The sequence below is a fragment of the Electrona antarctica genome (assembly GCF_951216825.1).
Source record: "Electrona antarctica genome assembly, chromosome: 16".
Taxonomy (NCBI): domain Eukaryota; kingdom Metazoa; phylum Chordata; class Actinopteri; order Myctophiformes; family Myctophidae; genus Electrona; species Electrona antarctica.
Genome location: NC_136797.1, coordinates 39,703,938 through 39,718,907, shown reverse-complemented (window position 1 = coordinate 39,718,907; position 14,970 = coordinate 39,703,938). Strand labels below are relative to the sequence as shown.

The 14,970-nt window shown below is 44.6% G+C and overlaps 2 protein-coding genes across 2 annotated transcripts in view; one reads left to right on the top strand and one right to left on the bottom strand.

The window, feature by feature from the left end:
* The window catches only part of LOC306940117 (serine/threonine-protein kinase NIM1-like), an 805,056-nt gene that overhangs the window by 611,727 nt on the left and 178,359 nt on the right, over positions 1-14,970 (bottom strand). The window lies entirely within an intron of this gene.
* Positions 1-14,970, top strand: part of LOC306939298 (ephrin-A5b-like) — a 100,461-nt gene that overhangs the window by 74,509 nt on the left and 10,982 nt on the right. Inside the window, exon 2 of the mRNA XM_079523887.1 lies at positions 9,346-9,641. Coding sequence (XP_079380013.1) covers positions 9,346-9,641 — 296 coding nt within the window. The remainder of the gene's footprint in view (positions 1-9,345; positions 9,642-14,970) is intronic.

The window sequence follows — 14,970 nt, the reverse complement described above, 5'->3', positions numbered from 1 at the left end:
CCAAGAGGCCAAAAAAGGGCACAGGGAGAAGCATAATGCTTACCGAGCCCTACCCCTGGCTCAGTTTACTTTTAAGCGGGACAGTGGGGGCTGCTTTTAGCCATAGTAGTAGCATTATCGTTACAGAAACCTCATTCAGCCCAAAACTGCTAAAATTGCAGATCTACAAGATGGAAAATGTGCCACGATTGAGCTTGTAGATCGGCAATTGTTTGCTACTTGTGTGTGGCACGCTGGCACTGTAGTAAGACGAAGTAGGGCATTAATTTAAGTCGGAATATGGAGGTCCATTGTTTCTGCCTGACAGCACCGATATACGAACCATCAAACGAATGAATGAAAGGTTTATTTGCTCAGGGTCTGTTTGTCTATCTGTCCGTCTCACCCACTCTTCTCTTCTCTCTCTCTCTCTCTCTCTCTCAATCTCTCTCTGTTCATAGTGTTTGAGGTTTCGTCCAACAAACAGCAGTGTGCTTTCAATCTGAAGCCCATTACTCACCTCCCCCTCCTTTGTTCCCCCAAACAGAAAGAGAGAAAGAGAAGAAAAGAACTGAAGAGAATTGTCTATATTTTACAGCCTTCTTTTTCCCATCTCCTCCTGCTGTCAACGCCCAGTCTGTCTGAACACTTGGCAGATACATTATGTGTTTAACTGGCGTGCATGTAGCGTGCGCGCGTGTGTGTATCTGTGTGCGTTTGCGTGTACATCAGTGCAACTTGCACTGATGAACACGCAAACGCGCACAGATACACACACGCACTCTCTCTGTGCGTGTGTGTGTGCGTGCGTTTATGAACAGATGAGCAGATGTGTGTATATAATTAGCCAACAAGGTAATGATGGCTTTAGCGTGGCTGTATGTGGGACAGCTTCCCAGAGGCAGAGTCTAGTGAATGATGGGACAGGTGGAGGCAGCTAGGGGAGTAGACAGTCCTCCCAATGCCATCCCATCCCTGCAGGCAGTGGTGGAAATAGTACTCACATTTTGAGTAAAACTTGAGTAAAAGTATCAATACTGCAATGTAGAAATACTCCGTTACCAGTTAATGTTCAGAATTCAAAAATGCACTTGAGTACAAACATAGTGGTATCAAAATGTACTTCTCGTACCAAAAGTAAAAGTGCTCAATATGAAGAATGTCCCGTTTCAAGTTTTCCAATGTTTAAAACACTGCACTGAAAATAGCAGATCTACAAGATTATTATTACAAAACATACATTAACCACTTCATTCTACTATATTCAAATGGCCAAAATGAAGTGGTTAATGTATGTAATAATAATGCAAATCTACAAAGTAACTAATAAATAAAGTTTTCAAATCCATGTAGTGGATTAAAAGTACGATATCTGGATCCAAGATGTAGTGGAGTAGAAGTATTGGAAATTGGAAATACTCAAGTAAAGTACAAATACCTCAAAATTGTACTTGTAAGTACAGTTCTTAAGTAAATGTACTTTTCACCACTGCACACAGATGCACCCCATCCCATCTGCTAACATCACTGCCCCGGGACAAATGACCATTACCCTTTGCCCCAGCAAAAGAACCCCCCCCTCCCCCCAGATCAGGGCTTTCCCAAATCCCCCCCATGCCACCATGAACCCCCAAACAGCTATAGCCTCCGGCCGCGGCCCCTGAATGTGAAATGGCTTTTGACAAAAAGAAAATGGAGAAACTGGCCAATCTAGTCTAGGTTGGTTATGTGTCCGTGAGCCTGTAGATCTTCTATTTTTGCTACTTTTTTTTTTCCTTCTACTGACTATTTTAGATATATAAATGTATACGGTATATTACTGTATGTTGTGATTTTTTTATTTCTAATTGGCCTCCCTTGCGCCCCCTGGCGGCCCCCCTATTGCAGTGGTTCTCAAACCCCCACATTGATATGCATTTGGCCACGTTCCCCCATCGGAAAAGATTCTGTGCCAATAAGGGAACAACCTCCACAAGTGGGAAAATGTAAAAAATTATTCAAATATCCAAAATGTTTCATAAATATAACGACTCACGTAGGCGTGATATAATCACAATACAAAACGACCTCAATTGTATTATTGCTAAAATGATGTTAGGCGGAATAAAGCACTCGGTGAACGTTAATTGAATTGTATTAGTGGCGCTACACAGTAATGGCCTCTGAAAATAAAATGAAAGAAGCATGGAGCCATGTACACCGTACAAGCTGTGTTAATGTGTTAATTTATTCCATTTGTAACTCGGAGAGTGTACAAATGTGTATGAGAGAGAGGTGGAAAAAACATACCGTTCCCACTTAAACCACTGTTTCTCGTTCCCCTGCAGTTTGGAATGTAGTATTAGTTAGGTGGGATGCTTCATGTGGCCGTGTGTTGTTGTGTTATAGACGGTGCAGGATGCTTCATGTGGACGTCTGAAGTGAAAGTGCCTTCTCTGTTCTCTGCCTCATTGTGTGTTGTGCAACGTCGGGAAGCTGGCCCGCGTTTGACCTAACTGTAATCATGAGTTTGAGAAAACACTGAGTGAGGACAGCTCTCTCTCTCTCTCTCTCTCTCTCCTTTCCTTCCTAATTCCCACAGTACCTGCAGGCGACAGAGAGAAACAGAACAGATGAGGGGGGGGGGGGGGGGGGTTAAGGAAGGGAAACAAGAGGACAGAGGGAATTGTAAGGGGGGGATTATGAAAAGAAAAAAGCAGTGTACTTTTGTTTCCGAGTCCCCGTCCCTGGATTCATCGATGAGCCTTCTCTAACTGGCTGTGAGTAATTTAGCCAATCAAGCATCATTAATCCCCACAGACAAATAGAATTAGGATTTGATGGTTGTCGTTTCCAATTTGTAGCCCGTTACTCGCTCATTAACGTAACTGACATATTGACCTCCTGAACAGTGGTGGAAAGAAAGTAACTTAGTACATGTACTCAAGTACTGTACTTAAAGGGGAAAACCACCCATTTTCAACATTTTACTATGTCATTAATATACCAGCATCATCAAGATGTGTTTCACCATGTTAATGATTTTTTTTTCAGACCTAGTTCTAGGAAACACAGAATGGGGGGACTTTTTTTATTATTTCCACACAACAGCTCTAAGGTATATTAATGACATAGTAAAATGTTGAAATGAGTGGAATGCCCCTTAAGTGCAATTTCTACTGCACCTTAGAAGCAAATATTGCACTTTTATTCTGCTACAAAAACTTTAGTTACTATTTACTTTGTAGATTTTTATTATTATTATACACAAAACATACATTAACCACTTCTGCGTAATGAGTACTTTGATGAACTTTTACAGTTCATGTTGAATACCGGAGTAGTACCTACAGAGTAGGCTATTTCTACACTGTGGTATTGATACTTTTACTTCAGTAAAAATGTACTTCTTCCATCAGCAACGCAGTCTAATGATGAAGTATAAATCAGAATTAAGCCAGTCTTTTATTTTTTTCCTTTATTGCCTCCCACTGTTGAATAATTGCACCTTCAACGAGATTCAATGCCATGACATTGTGCTGCACTCTGATGAAATGAAACACAACTGTTTTGTGGCCTTGACGAGCGTGCTGAAATCTTAATGACTCTCCTGAATCGCTTTAAAAAGTACAAAGCCATTTCGGGGAAATGATTGAAAGATCCTATCTGCAGTGAAATGGAGAAATCTCTATATTGTGTGTGTGTGTGTGTGTGTGTGTGTGTGTGTGTGTGTGTGTGTGTGTGTGTGTGTGTGTGTGTGTGTGTGTGTGTGTGTGTGTGTGTGTGTGTGTGTGTGTGTGTGTGTGTGTGTGTGTGTGTGTGTGTGTGTGTGTGTGTGTGTGTGTGTGTGTGTGTGTGTGTTAGATCTCTGAAGAACTTAAAACAAAACCGTGTGTCATGAGTCCTCTAGTCCATATTTCACACCTCCCAATATGTATTTCATCACCTCTCCATCGCCCAGCAGAACCCTTAGATCAGGGGTGCCCAAAAGGAGATCACAAAGGCTGTGCAGGTAAACCACATGGCATGCCCCTCCCTAAAACCTAATAAGTGGTCTGTCAGCTCCCTTCGCGGCTTCTATAGTATGCAATGCTTTGTTTTCGAGAGTCTTGCACGCAAGCGTCAGTAGTAGCATTATAAAGTTTAAACAAATATGCAAGGCATAGAACCCGAAAACAGGGATTTCTTCCCTCCCACTACAGTATTTCTCATTCCAAGTGCGTTTTGGGCGGCGGGGGGGTTGGTAGATCTTGTTGAACTGAACATTTTAAAAGCAGCTCTCAAGTCCAAAAAGTGTGGGCACCCCTGCTGCCTTAGATCCTCTGACACTAGTGGTCTCTTAACTGTTCCAAAGAAAAGAACTAAAAAAAGAGGCCTGGATGGAGAAGCAGCTTTGAACTATTTAGTTCCTAACCTTTGGAACGGCTATACTTGCCATACGTAATGCGCAATATTTAAACAAAGTTTGATTCGATTTCAGTTTTGTATGGAGCGCTTGGCCAGGATTTATGTGTGTACGTGTACCCCACACACACACACACACACACACACACACACACACACTACCTGTTTACTGCAATTCCCAACATCTGGCAGTCATTCACGCCATCATCACTTTTACAAGCCCCCCGCCCTTCCCCCCCCCCCCCCCCATCCCCCCTGGTGCACAACTACCATCAGAGTGGCGTTCATTACAAACTCCTCCTCCGTTTAATCCTTGCTAATCTTGAGGGTTAGTCCCGGGGCAGGGCTCAATTTGCTGGCGGGGTGAAATCCATGCCCTTGCTTTAGATATCACCCGCCTCTGGTCATTTCATGTTCATTTATCCCTGCCTTTTGGTCCGGCTGGATCCATACATGCATGTATTAATGGAAAATGTACTTTGGATATGTTTGAAATTTACGGTTTGATGTCGTCGCAATTGAACAATTTAATTCAAGCACGTTGAGCTTGAAGATCGGCTATGTTTTCCGCTACTTGTGCCGCGACAAAGTATGTAAGGTTTAAGTGGCTAACCACAAACCCCCGGCATCCGTATTCTAGGGGGGAAACCCTTAGCGGAAAAGCTGAGCGTCGCAAATGCATTTTTTGAAAGCTTGTAGATCAGCTGTTTTCACCAAAGATATAAAGTTTAATGTAAGAGCTGAAAAAGGAACATACACTAGAATATAGAGTCCTGGGAAAACGACCCTCGCCTCCCTTCTTTTTTTTTTTTACAAATGGAACCGCTGATTGACGGCCAGAAGGCCGACATGCAGATAGGCACACAAGTTTAAACATGGTGTTAAAGGCTTAGCGAAAGAAAATGCCAAGAGAGAGAGAGAGAGAGCCGGACACACAAAGCAAAGGCCATAGCCCCGCAGCTCTGAATGCCTGCTGCTGGCGGAGGAAATGATATTGTGTCACTTAATATGGTATCTGTTGATTGGCTCCGAAAAACGGAGGCACTGACAGTCTGAGGCCATGCTGTGGGTCCGTCCTCCTCCGCCCCGGAGCCAAAAAGCTGCAGCAGCGGGGCAGAGAGAGAGCCTGAGAAAAGAGGAAGAAGGAAAACAAGGCCTTGGGTTTCATGTTTGACCACCACGCTATAATTAGAGAGAGAGAGAAAGACCGGGGGGGGGAAAGATGAGAATTTTGGCTGACGACTACGCAGGGACACCCACACACTTTTGAACACATGCACATTGTGCAACCCAAAACCCTAAACACACTGTAATGTCCTGAGAGTGTACAAATGGAACCATTTGGTTCCATTTGTACACTGTCGGAGTTAAATAAACACTGAGGTTTTCAACATGCATCCACCCCCCCACCCCACCCCACACACACACACACACACACACACACACGCACACGTACACACACACTTCTCACTCCTCTGTGGCCCCAGCAACACCCAGTAGGACCACCACTAATCCTGCAGCACATTTGCAATCCGTATAACGACAACCTGATACCCCCAGCAGGCCACAAAGAAAGCATGCACGAACACACACACACACAGTACACGCACGCACACCGGCCGCTATGCTCCTCACGCCTCCTCCTCCTCCTCAAGCCTTTGACTTGTACGTGTCAGCGACAACAGCTGTGCCACCACGTTGCCGCTGCTGTTCCGAGCTCTCTGACTGCTTGCCTGGGATCAGCTACAGTGCGTTACACTAGCCAGCCTGCGGCTGTAGGCACAACATCTGATCCAGGATCAGCTACGTTACACTAGCCAGCCTGCGGCTGTAGGCACAACATCTGATCCAGGATCAACTACGTTACACTAGCCAGCCTGCGGCTGTAGGCACAACATCTGATCCAGGATCAGTGCTGGGATGAGTCCTCCCACACGTTCACACACACACACACACACACACACACACACACACACACACACACACACACACGTTTGTACTACTATATGTAATTGTATTGTATTTTTGTGAATGACACATTTTACCTCTAAAACAGCTCTTTTTTTAACACTAATCCTAAAGATGAAAATAGCAGATCTACAAGCTCACAACCATTGTTGTGAGCTTGTAGATCTGCTATTTTTCGGTGCACACAACTAATAATAAATCAACCGTAACTCCAACAAGTGTTGTTGTTGAGGACCAGGGAAATGATGCTCTTATTTCTCAAATTATACTATATTTGTGGGGACATTTTGGCACTCACAAGTGTAGTGCGCGCACACACACACACACACACACACACACAGAGACACATACACGGCGCTCCAGTGAGGTCACCCATATGGGATCATCGGAGCTCTACATGCTCAGACACGGTCCGCAGCATGTAGCATGTCTCCCCCCACCCCGCCGCGTCGTGCCGACCGGCTCTCTCTCTCTCTCTCTCGCCCCCTCGCTGTGTCAATGAACAGGAGGCGGGAGGGGTATGGCGGGGCATTGGAGATATCCGCAGCATGTCAGTGATACCGAAGCCGCGGGGCCATTAGAGGCTGCGGGGACGACGCATGCAGCCTCTAATATACCGCCCGTCCCCCGTATAGCCAGAGCCCCAATCTGTCTCTGCTAAGAGCTTCACCATACCGCCCGTCCCCCGTATACCCAGAGCCCCAATCTGTCTCTGCTAAGAGCTTCACCATACCGCCCGTCCCCCGTATACCCAGAGTCCCAATCTGTCTCTGCTAAGAGCTTCACCATACTGCCTGTCCCCCGTATACCCAGAGCCCCAATCTGTCTCTGCTAAGAGCTTCACCGCCCGTCCCCCGTATACCCAGAGTCCCAATCTGTCTCTGCTAAGAGCTTCACCATACCGCCCGTCCCCCGTATACCCAGAGCCCCAATCTGTCTCTGCTAAGAGCTTCACCAAATGCAACCTTATATTGTTCGCTGTTGGGCAGAAACCTTGTATGTACTCCATAGTCCATACTTCAGCTACTAGAGCCCCCCCCCGTCCCCCCGTCCCGTCAATTAATTCCCTACGTTCTCGTCGTGCAGGAGTAGCGGACACAAGTAGCAGAACTAGCCAATGTAGTAGAGGTCATCAATATGTCCCTGCATGGACAAATGTGACATTGTAGATATTCCTTTTTTACACACAATTTAAATGTTCTTATTTTGATCCCAATGACACCCAATTACTGAATGTCCAGATTGTCTTACACACATATATACACGCATAATTACAACACCATATATGGCATATTAGGAGTCCAACTAGTAGCCTACTAGTGGTCGCCAAATGTTTTATTTGCAAGGACCCCCATAACTCGTACTTTTGGAAGTGGTTAAGTGAATAGTGAACCAATGAAAAGGGTTAACAAGATCTTGTGACTGAACCACACTGGACCTATTGGAACACTACAGGCTATTTTAATTCCTGATAAGTAATGGTTTTGGACATACGAGGTTTCCACACAAAGCGAGGGAAATGCAACCTTATATGGAGCCTATGGGATTATGTGTTTCCAATCACTCTCCCCAGGAATGAATACCTGGCATATCTTCGCCTTGTTTTCTTTTTTCCCGCCTCCCATCATCTCCTGACCACTCAGTTTACAGTAAACACCAGGCACAGAAATGAAAAAAAGAAAAAGCAGAGGCCTGAGAACGAGCCGTATTTTCCCAGACCTTAGAGAGATTCCACGAGGGGCTCCTACATCAGCTTGTCATATTGGACTAATGAAAATCTCATTCTTCGGAGGGATCCTCTCGAAAAGCTGCTAACGGCACATGCTAACCAGGGGATTAGCCGCTGTAGCCGCTTGGGGACTTTAATTTCAGCGCCGGCATAAGTCACTGCTGCCCCAGCGCGAAACATTGATATATGGCTTAGTAGTCACGACTGAGGTGTGTGTGTCGTAAGAGATTTCGCGAGGGGTGGGATCTGGTCGCGGGGGGGATGGGGGGGGGGGGTCTCAGTCTCACGAGAGGAGCGAGATGATTGAGAGTGACATGATGAGACCCTCCGTAAGCAAAACCAGAGAGGAGCGGGAGCGGTACCCGTGATGTATCTTTCATTGATTTGTGGCGTGTCTGTCTTCAATGTGTCCTGTCAGTCAAGGCACATCTGTTAGGTTTTTATGTAGCCCGGAAGACAACGAACGGGGCCCTGGGCTGGCGCAACACCTTCTAGAAATCTAGAATGCTCCTTATGTCAGCGCAGCGGCTCTGGAATGAACTTGGGACTTACGAGAGTGAGACTATAATGTAACATAATCGTGACCTTAGGAAGATGTATCGGCGTCAAAACGTTAATGTCGTTGTGTGCCTGGACCCTGTAAAAAAGGCTTTTAATTGTCCGACACTGTTCCAGTGCCTTCCTTCCACTGCATAATGTAACGTTTTAGACGAGTAGAGAAGCCGGTCAATGTCTGGTCTACGGTTTGAATCACCGACTGGGTCTGTCACTCTGTCATCAACGAAGGGCCCTTGAGCGACCCTTTGCTGCTCGGTGTACAAATGGCAGGGGACTGATTGCGCTCAAGCACGTCACAATTGTGGAATATTGTCGCTGTCACATTCATAGCAAAAGATATCTGGTGATCAAATTAGGGATGCCTGGTTGAAACTGCCATGATTTCCGGCCCGAGATGGCGATAAGTTTGACTGAATGAATGAACGTGAGGCGTGCAACTAGTACGAGGCTAAAAAGAGATGTCCCTGTTAACCGTAGTATAATTCCAATAAAAAGAAATGACGTTCTGAAAATCGTTCCGCCATCAGACGTGTCACATTCATATCGATCCGCCTCCCTATACTATATTAAATTAAGCGTCTGCATTTTTGCCGGCGCACAAAACCAATGCATCCAGTGACTTGTTCACTGCAAACCTGCGGGTCACTTTGCCTGCTGCGCTGGCGTCCTTCGTATGTGTGCAGCCTTACTGACAAGCACGCTTCTTGTTTGTTTTCTCTTCCCCCCAGATTTTACCGGGGCGACTACCACATCGACGTGTGCATCAACGACTACCTGGACGTCTACTGTCCGCACTACATGGAGCCGTCTGTTCCGGACGAGCGCGCTGAGCGCTACGTCCTCTACATGGTCAACTACGACGGCTACAGCTCCTGCGACCACACGGCCAAGGGCTTCAAGCGCTGGGAGTGCAACAGGCCGCGCTCGCCCAACGGCCCGCTCAAGTTCTCAGAGAAGTTCCAGCTCTTCACGCCCTTCTCCCTGGGCTTCGAGTTCCGCCCCGGCAGAGAGTACTACTACATATGTGAGTAGCAGTGTGCATTTTGGCAGTGTGGATTTTGACTTTGGCAATTTAGTATTTGTTTAGTTTAGTATTTTTAATACAATTTAATTTATTTGTTTTTGTCATCTGAAATGTTTTACTCTAGTTTTAGTCGACTCTGCAATTGATTTTGTCGCCAATGTATTTTGGCGGGCCTTGAATGGCGTTGTAATTGTAATGACTGATTTTACACTTGGTTTGCATGCTTAAAATTGCCGATCTACAAGCTCGCCACGCGTCGCAGCACGACGCGTTGTGAGCTTGTAGATCGGCTGTTTACAGAGCACAACACTGAGCGCAAACCAAACATAAAATGACTTGTCTTTTAGTTCTACTGGATCTCTTCTCCACTAGTCACTCCCTAACATTTTAGTCTAGTTTTTATTTGTTGACGAAATTGTCAATATATTTAGTCTTAGTTTTAGTCATCATAGCATAGTTTTTATTTAGTTTTCGTCCGTGAAAAAGGGTAGTCGACAAGCATTTACGTCACAGTTTTAGTCGGCAAAATCAACACTGATGAACAATGTAGCAATACTTTGGCTTCTTACTTAACGGTACAGCTGTGCTGTATTCGCGGGTGAAGAGAGAAAAAGTGAAAAAATAAATCCCTCTAGGGTGTTCAACGTTTATACAGTTGTACATAGTTACACGGTGGTTACTAAGACTTCTCTGCTGTCAGGAAAGCTTTATTTTCAAAGCACATGCAGTGTATACAGTATGTGAATACAATGGGAAAACAGCAAGACATTTAACTTATATATGGCTATGCCGTTATAAAAAAAAGAGCTAATAGAGAAGCCCATTCCATTCCTGGTATAAAAAAGAACGAGCGATATTCGTGTAAATCGGAACCAGAGCTTTGAGCTAATCTTCGACCGATCAAATCTAAACTAACAAGATCAAGAACACCACACGCATACTTTATGAATTCGTCGGTTGAATAACACCATTGTGAGAGGCCAGCATAATGCAGATTTAAAGAGCATGTTTTGAATATAGGACCGCGCAATAACGTGTCAGCATAAAAAAACAACATCAGCAGCATGGAACCGTTGGTGTTTTTGCGTCCTCACATCACACCACACTTTGAAGATTTCAACCTTGTGATTTGGGTACTACTGACTTCTGCTGCCAAAGCATTTAACCATGCAGGGGGAAACAACAAGCAATGTAATGACTGATTTATACAGTACTTATACGGGGCGTGTTGCCCACCGGAAATAGCTGATGTACAAGCTCACAAGGACGTTGTGCCGAGGCACGCAGAGAGCTTGTAGATCAGCTGTTTTGGCTGTGCGACACCGGCCGGCACGCAACTAAACTAAAGCACAAATCACCCTCGAGGACTTTTGTTTTGCAAGTCTCTGCAACGAGGGCTGGAGGGAGGGAGGCAACACGAGCCGGAGGGAGAAGGACGGCATCACACTAACTGTTGAGGTCTTTTGGCATTCTGGAGAGTACTGTGTTGTTGCTTCTTTTTCTTCTGCTCCTCCTCGTGAGAAGCATCTGGTAAACAAGCCTCTGGGAAGCCGTGGTGTTCTTACAACCGAAGCCACTCTCTGCCCGGAGGGGACGAGAGGCTAAAGAACACACAGCGACACCGCACTCCTCCACGCTACATTTAGCTGATTCATTTCTGTTCCGTAGCGACCCAAATGAGAGCAAATGACAAGATACTCAGTGGTGGAAAACGTATCAATACTGCATTGCTGTGGAAATACTCAAGTAAAAGTCCTGAATTCAAAATGTACTGGAGTAAAAGTACCAAAGCATTGGCATCAAAATGTACTTAAAGTACCAAAAGTAAAAGCACTCATTATAATTATATAATGTCTCATTTCAAGTTTTCAAATATATAAAAATCTCTTGAATAGCAGATTTCTCTCTCCAGCACCTCCAAAGAACAGGAAAAAAAACATTTTCAGGTTTGCCAATTCCATACAATCTGGAAGAGAGTACCCATTTATCAGCTTCAATTTTATATAGTTCCAGTTTCAATTGTGTCTGCTGATTTCTCTGTGCCATCACTTCCAATTTCACTTGTTTCTAGTGTATCCTGTCTATCTCTCTTGATTGGATAAAATTGGTATCTCTACCAATAAATGCATTTTCTGTGTTTTTTTTCCTAAAGAGCTGGCTAGACAGGATAGACCCCTGTTACTGAACAAACGATTGCTCTTGTCTGTAGCAATGATTGCTATCAGAATATACAGCTATTCAACAAGAAAATATCAGTGGCTTCAATTGGGTATGCCAAGCTATGGCAGCTGCCATACCTTGAAAAAAACAGAGGAAAATAGGCCAAAAAAAGAGGCAAGTAACCACAAAAGTTTTGGCCGCACGAGCACAACGCATGCACATGCTTGAGCTTGCCATTGACCATATGCAGACCGCGTCCATCTTGCCAGCAAGGTGGTAACTAGGTGCAATTTCCCATTGACAGCCCATTCATCCAAACAGAAAAGTCTTATCTGATTGTATTAAAGGACCACTTCACCACTTTTCAACCTATCTTCATATAATAGGTCCTCACTAATAATCATGATAAAATGGCACGATTGTTTTCTACTCAGTCTGTGTCTCATAGGAGGGCTGTGGGCAGTTTAGAAACCGTCTTCCAGGGACATCATCGATGGGGAATACAAGCTAATAAAAACTGCAGGCGTTCTAGTCCTGAAAAGTTGCAATGCGAAAATGGAAGCCATCGTTCTCACGATAATGGAAAAATATTGTTTAAAAAATAATCTGCCTAATGATGATCAGTCACTGGAAGACTGTTTCTAAACTGCCCACAGCCCTCCTATGAGACACAGACTGAGTAGAAAAAAATCGTGCCATTTTATCATGATTATTAGTGAGGACCTATTATATGAAGATCCTTTAAACAATGTCAAACTCACCAAAATTGTAGCTGTACTAAAAGCTTGAATTATCCTCTTTCTATCTTCAAAGTGTTTTTTTTTTCTTCATAAAAATCCACCGTAGACATGTTATGAGCTACTTCCTGTCAAGAAATTCCATGCAGATGATTATTTTTGTGTCAAGAGTTTTGAAGCCTCCTGCATTATGTGCGAATTCAAAACAGGTGGTACACAGGGCTGTTGAGTGATATGCATAACGAGCACTTCCAAACTCCCAACACAACAAAAATAATCACCTGCAAGGACTTTCTTGACGTTCTAGCGCATAACATATCCACGGTGGATTTTTATGAAACAAACACTTTGTAGATAGAAAGAGGATAATTCAAGCTTTTCGTACAGCTGCAATGTTGGTGAGTTTGACGTTCTTTATTATAATCAGATAGGACCTTTCTATTTGGATGAATGGGTTGTCAATGGGAAATTGCACCTAGTTACCACCTTGCTGGCAAGATGGACGCGGTCTGCATATGTGACCAGATTTGACTGAGAGACTGCCATCGCGCAAATTACAGCTTTTCAAAATGAGTTAATAGCACAGTCAGACTCTTCACATACTAGAGCATGTCTGAAATAAGTGTCAGAGCTGAAATCAACATGTAAATATGAAATAAATGCTTAAACATGTAGCTAGGTGTAATGTTAGAGACCACAAGAAGTGAACCTTTCAAGCCTGTTTTCTCAACTCGCTGTTTTCTGCAAGACATTACTCTATAAGCCATATCTCCAAAACTGGTGGGCCAAACTGAACAACCAATATGTCAATTTGAAGCTATGATTCCCTGCTTTCATATGACATAAAACGAAAATTCAAAAAAATCCAATGGCAGTCCCTCAGTCAAATTTAGTCACATATGGTCAAACAATACCTTGGGCTTTAGCTGAAATGACGCCACTGTACATACTGCACCTTTAACTTGGAAAGTGTAACCCTACTACCTTATGAAGTCATGACTTGGCTATAATGTGTGGAGCACAGAACAGAAATGCCTTAGCTCCTCCACCATAGATAATATACCAGGTATGATCCAGTGTGGGGAGAGAGAGAGAAGTGCTGCTGGATTGGGAAATACGAGTCAAGGGAAAATCTAGAAACGTTCCCGCTGCATTCCCTCTTAAGCCTAATTTATACTTGCACGGCTGGTGTACAGTATGCATGGCATGCCGCCGTAAATAGCCGATCTACAAGCTCACAACGCGGCACGTTTGCGACGCGTCGCGAGCTTGTAGATCGGCTATTTTACCGACCTCGACACCAGCACGCAACTTAACCCATTTAGGCCTGACGTCAAAAAGGGGGAAAAAAAGTATTCTGAAAGAATATATATTCAAAGATTTGTGCCGCATTTTCACGATTTTTCAAAAATAGCAGACCTACAAGCTCGTAGCGCGCCACTCGGTGGCGCGCTATGAGCTTGTAGATCTGCTATTTTTCAATAGTTAAAACACCAAAAGGGGTTCCCGTACAGAATGGGTTAAGTATAAACCCAGGCTTTACAGAGCGTAAAGAGAGCCTTGCGCCTCAAACCGCACACACCATGTGATTCGGAATAACGGCGTCTGACGAATTGGTTGGTCCTTCAAAGACGCATGCTTTGGTTGGCCGTACGTTCTGGCCGACAGGGGATCTGAGGATATTTCTTTTTCCACTGAATTAGGTGAAATGGCGCAGGGCTTTGGCATCTGGGAGCTGGTAATTGACTTAAACCCTGGGTTAACTGACAGGCTCCGCTTAATGTGAAATTGAGTCGAGATGATGTTCGCGGAGGCCTTTGATGACGGATGGTCATGTATGTACTTAATGTAGTGTAGAGCATCCACAGAGAGAGAGAGGGGGGGGGGGAGGGAGAGAGAGGGGGGGTGGAGAGAGAGAGAGAGGGGGGTGTGGGGGGGGGGGGGGGGGGGGTGGAAAGGGAGGTAGAGACAGTCCATAATGGCCTGGAGCCGTTTTCTGTCAGTGACTCAAATTTGTGAGTCATCTGTCAGATCTTTGTTCAACCAAATACCCGGTTCTTTCTTTCTTTCTTTCTTTCTTTCTTTCTTTCTCCTTCCATCCTTTTTCTCAGGAACTCCCGACTTACAGTACAGAATAACAAACGTCTCATATTAAAACCCAGAGCACTAGGTGTAGAAACAAGACACTCCACACACCACCAGCATCTTCTGAACTTTCGCCCCGGCTGTTTTCCTGAACGATCGCATAACTCCAGCATGGGGGTGGCTGGCTGTTTTTTGCGGGGGACGTTCTTTACTTGGAAGTGAAATTTGACATCATCGTTTTGTGTGTTGTTTGGTAAGGTTTCCGCGAACCCTCGACCGCTCCAAGTTTGGGGGGGGAAATAGATTTGGCATATTTCATCCATTATAATATTTATTACTATGTTTCA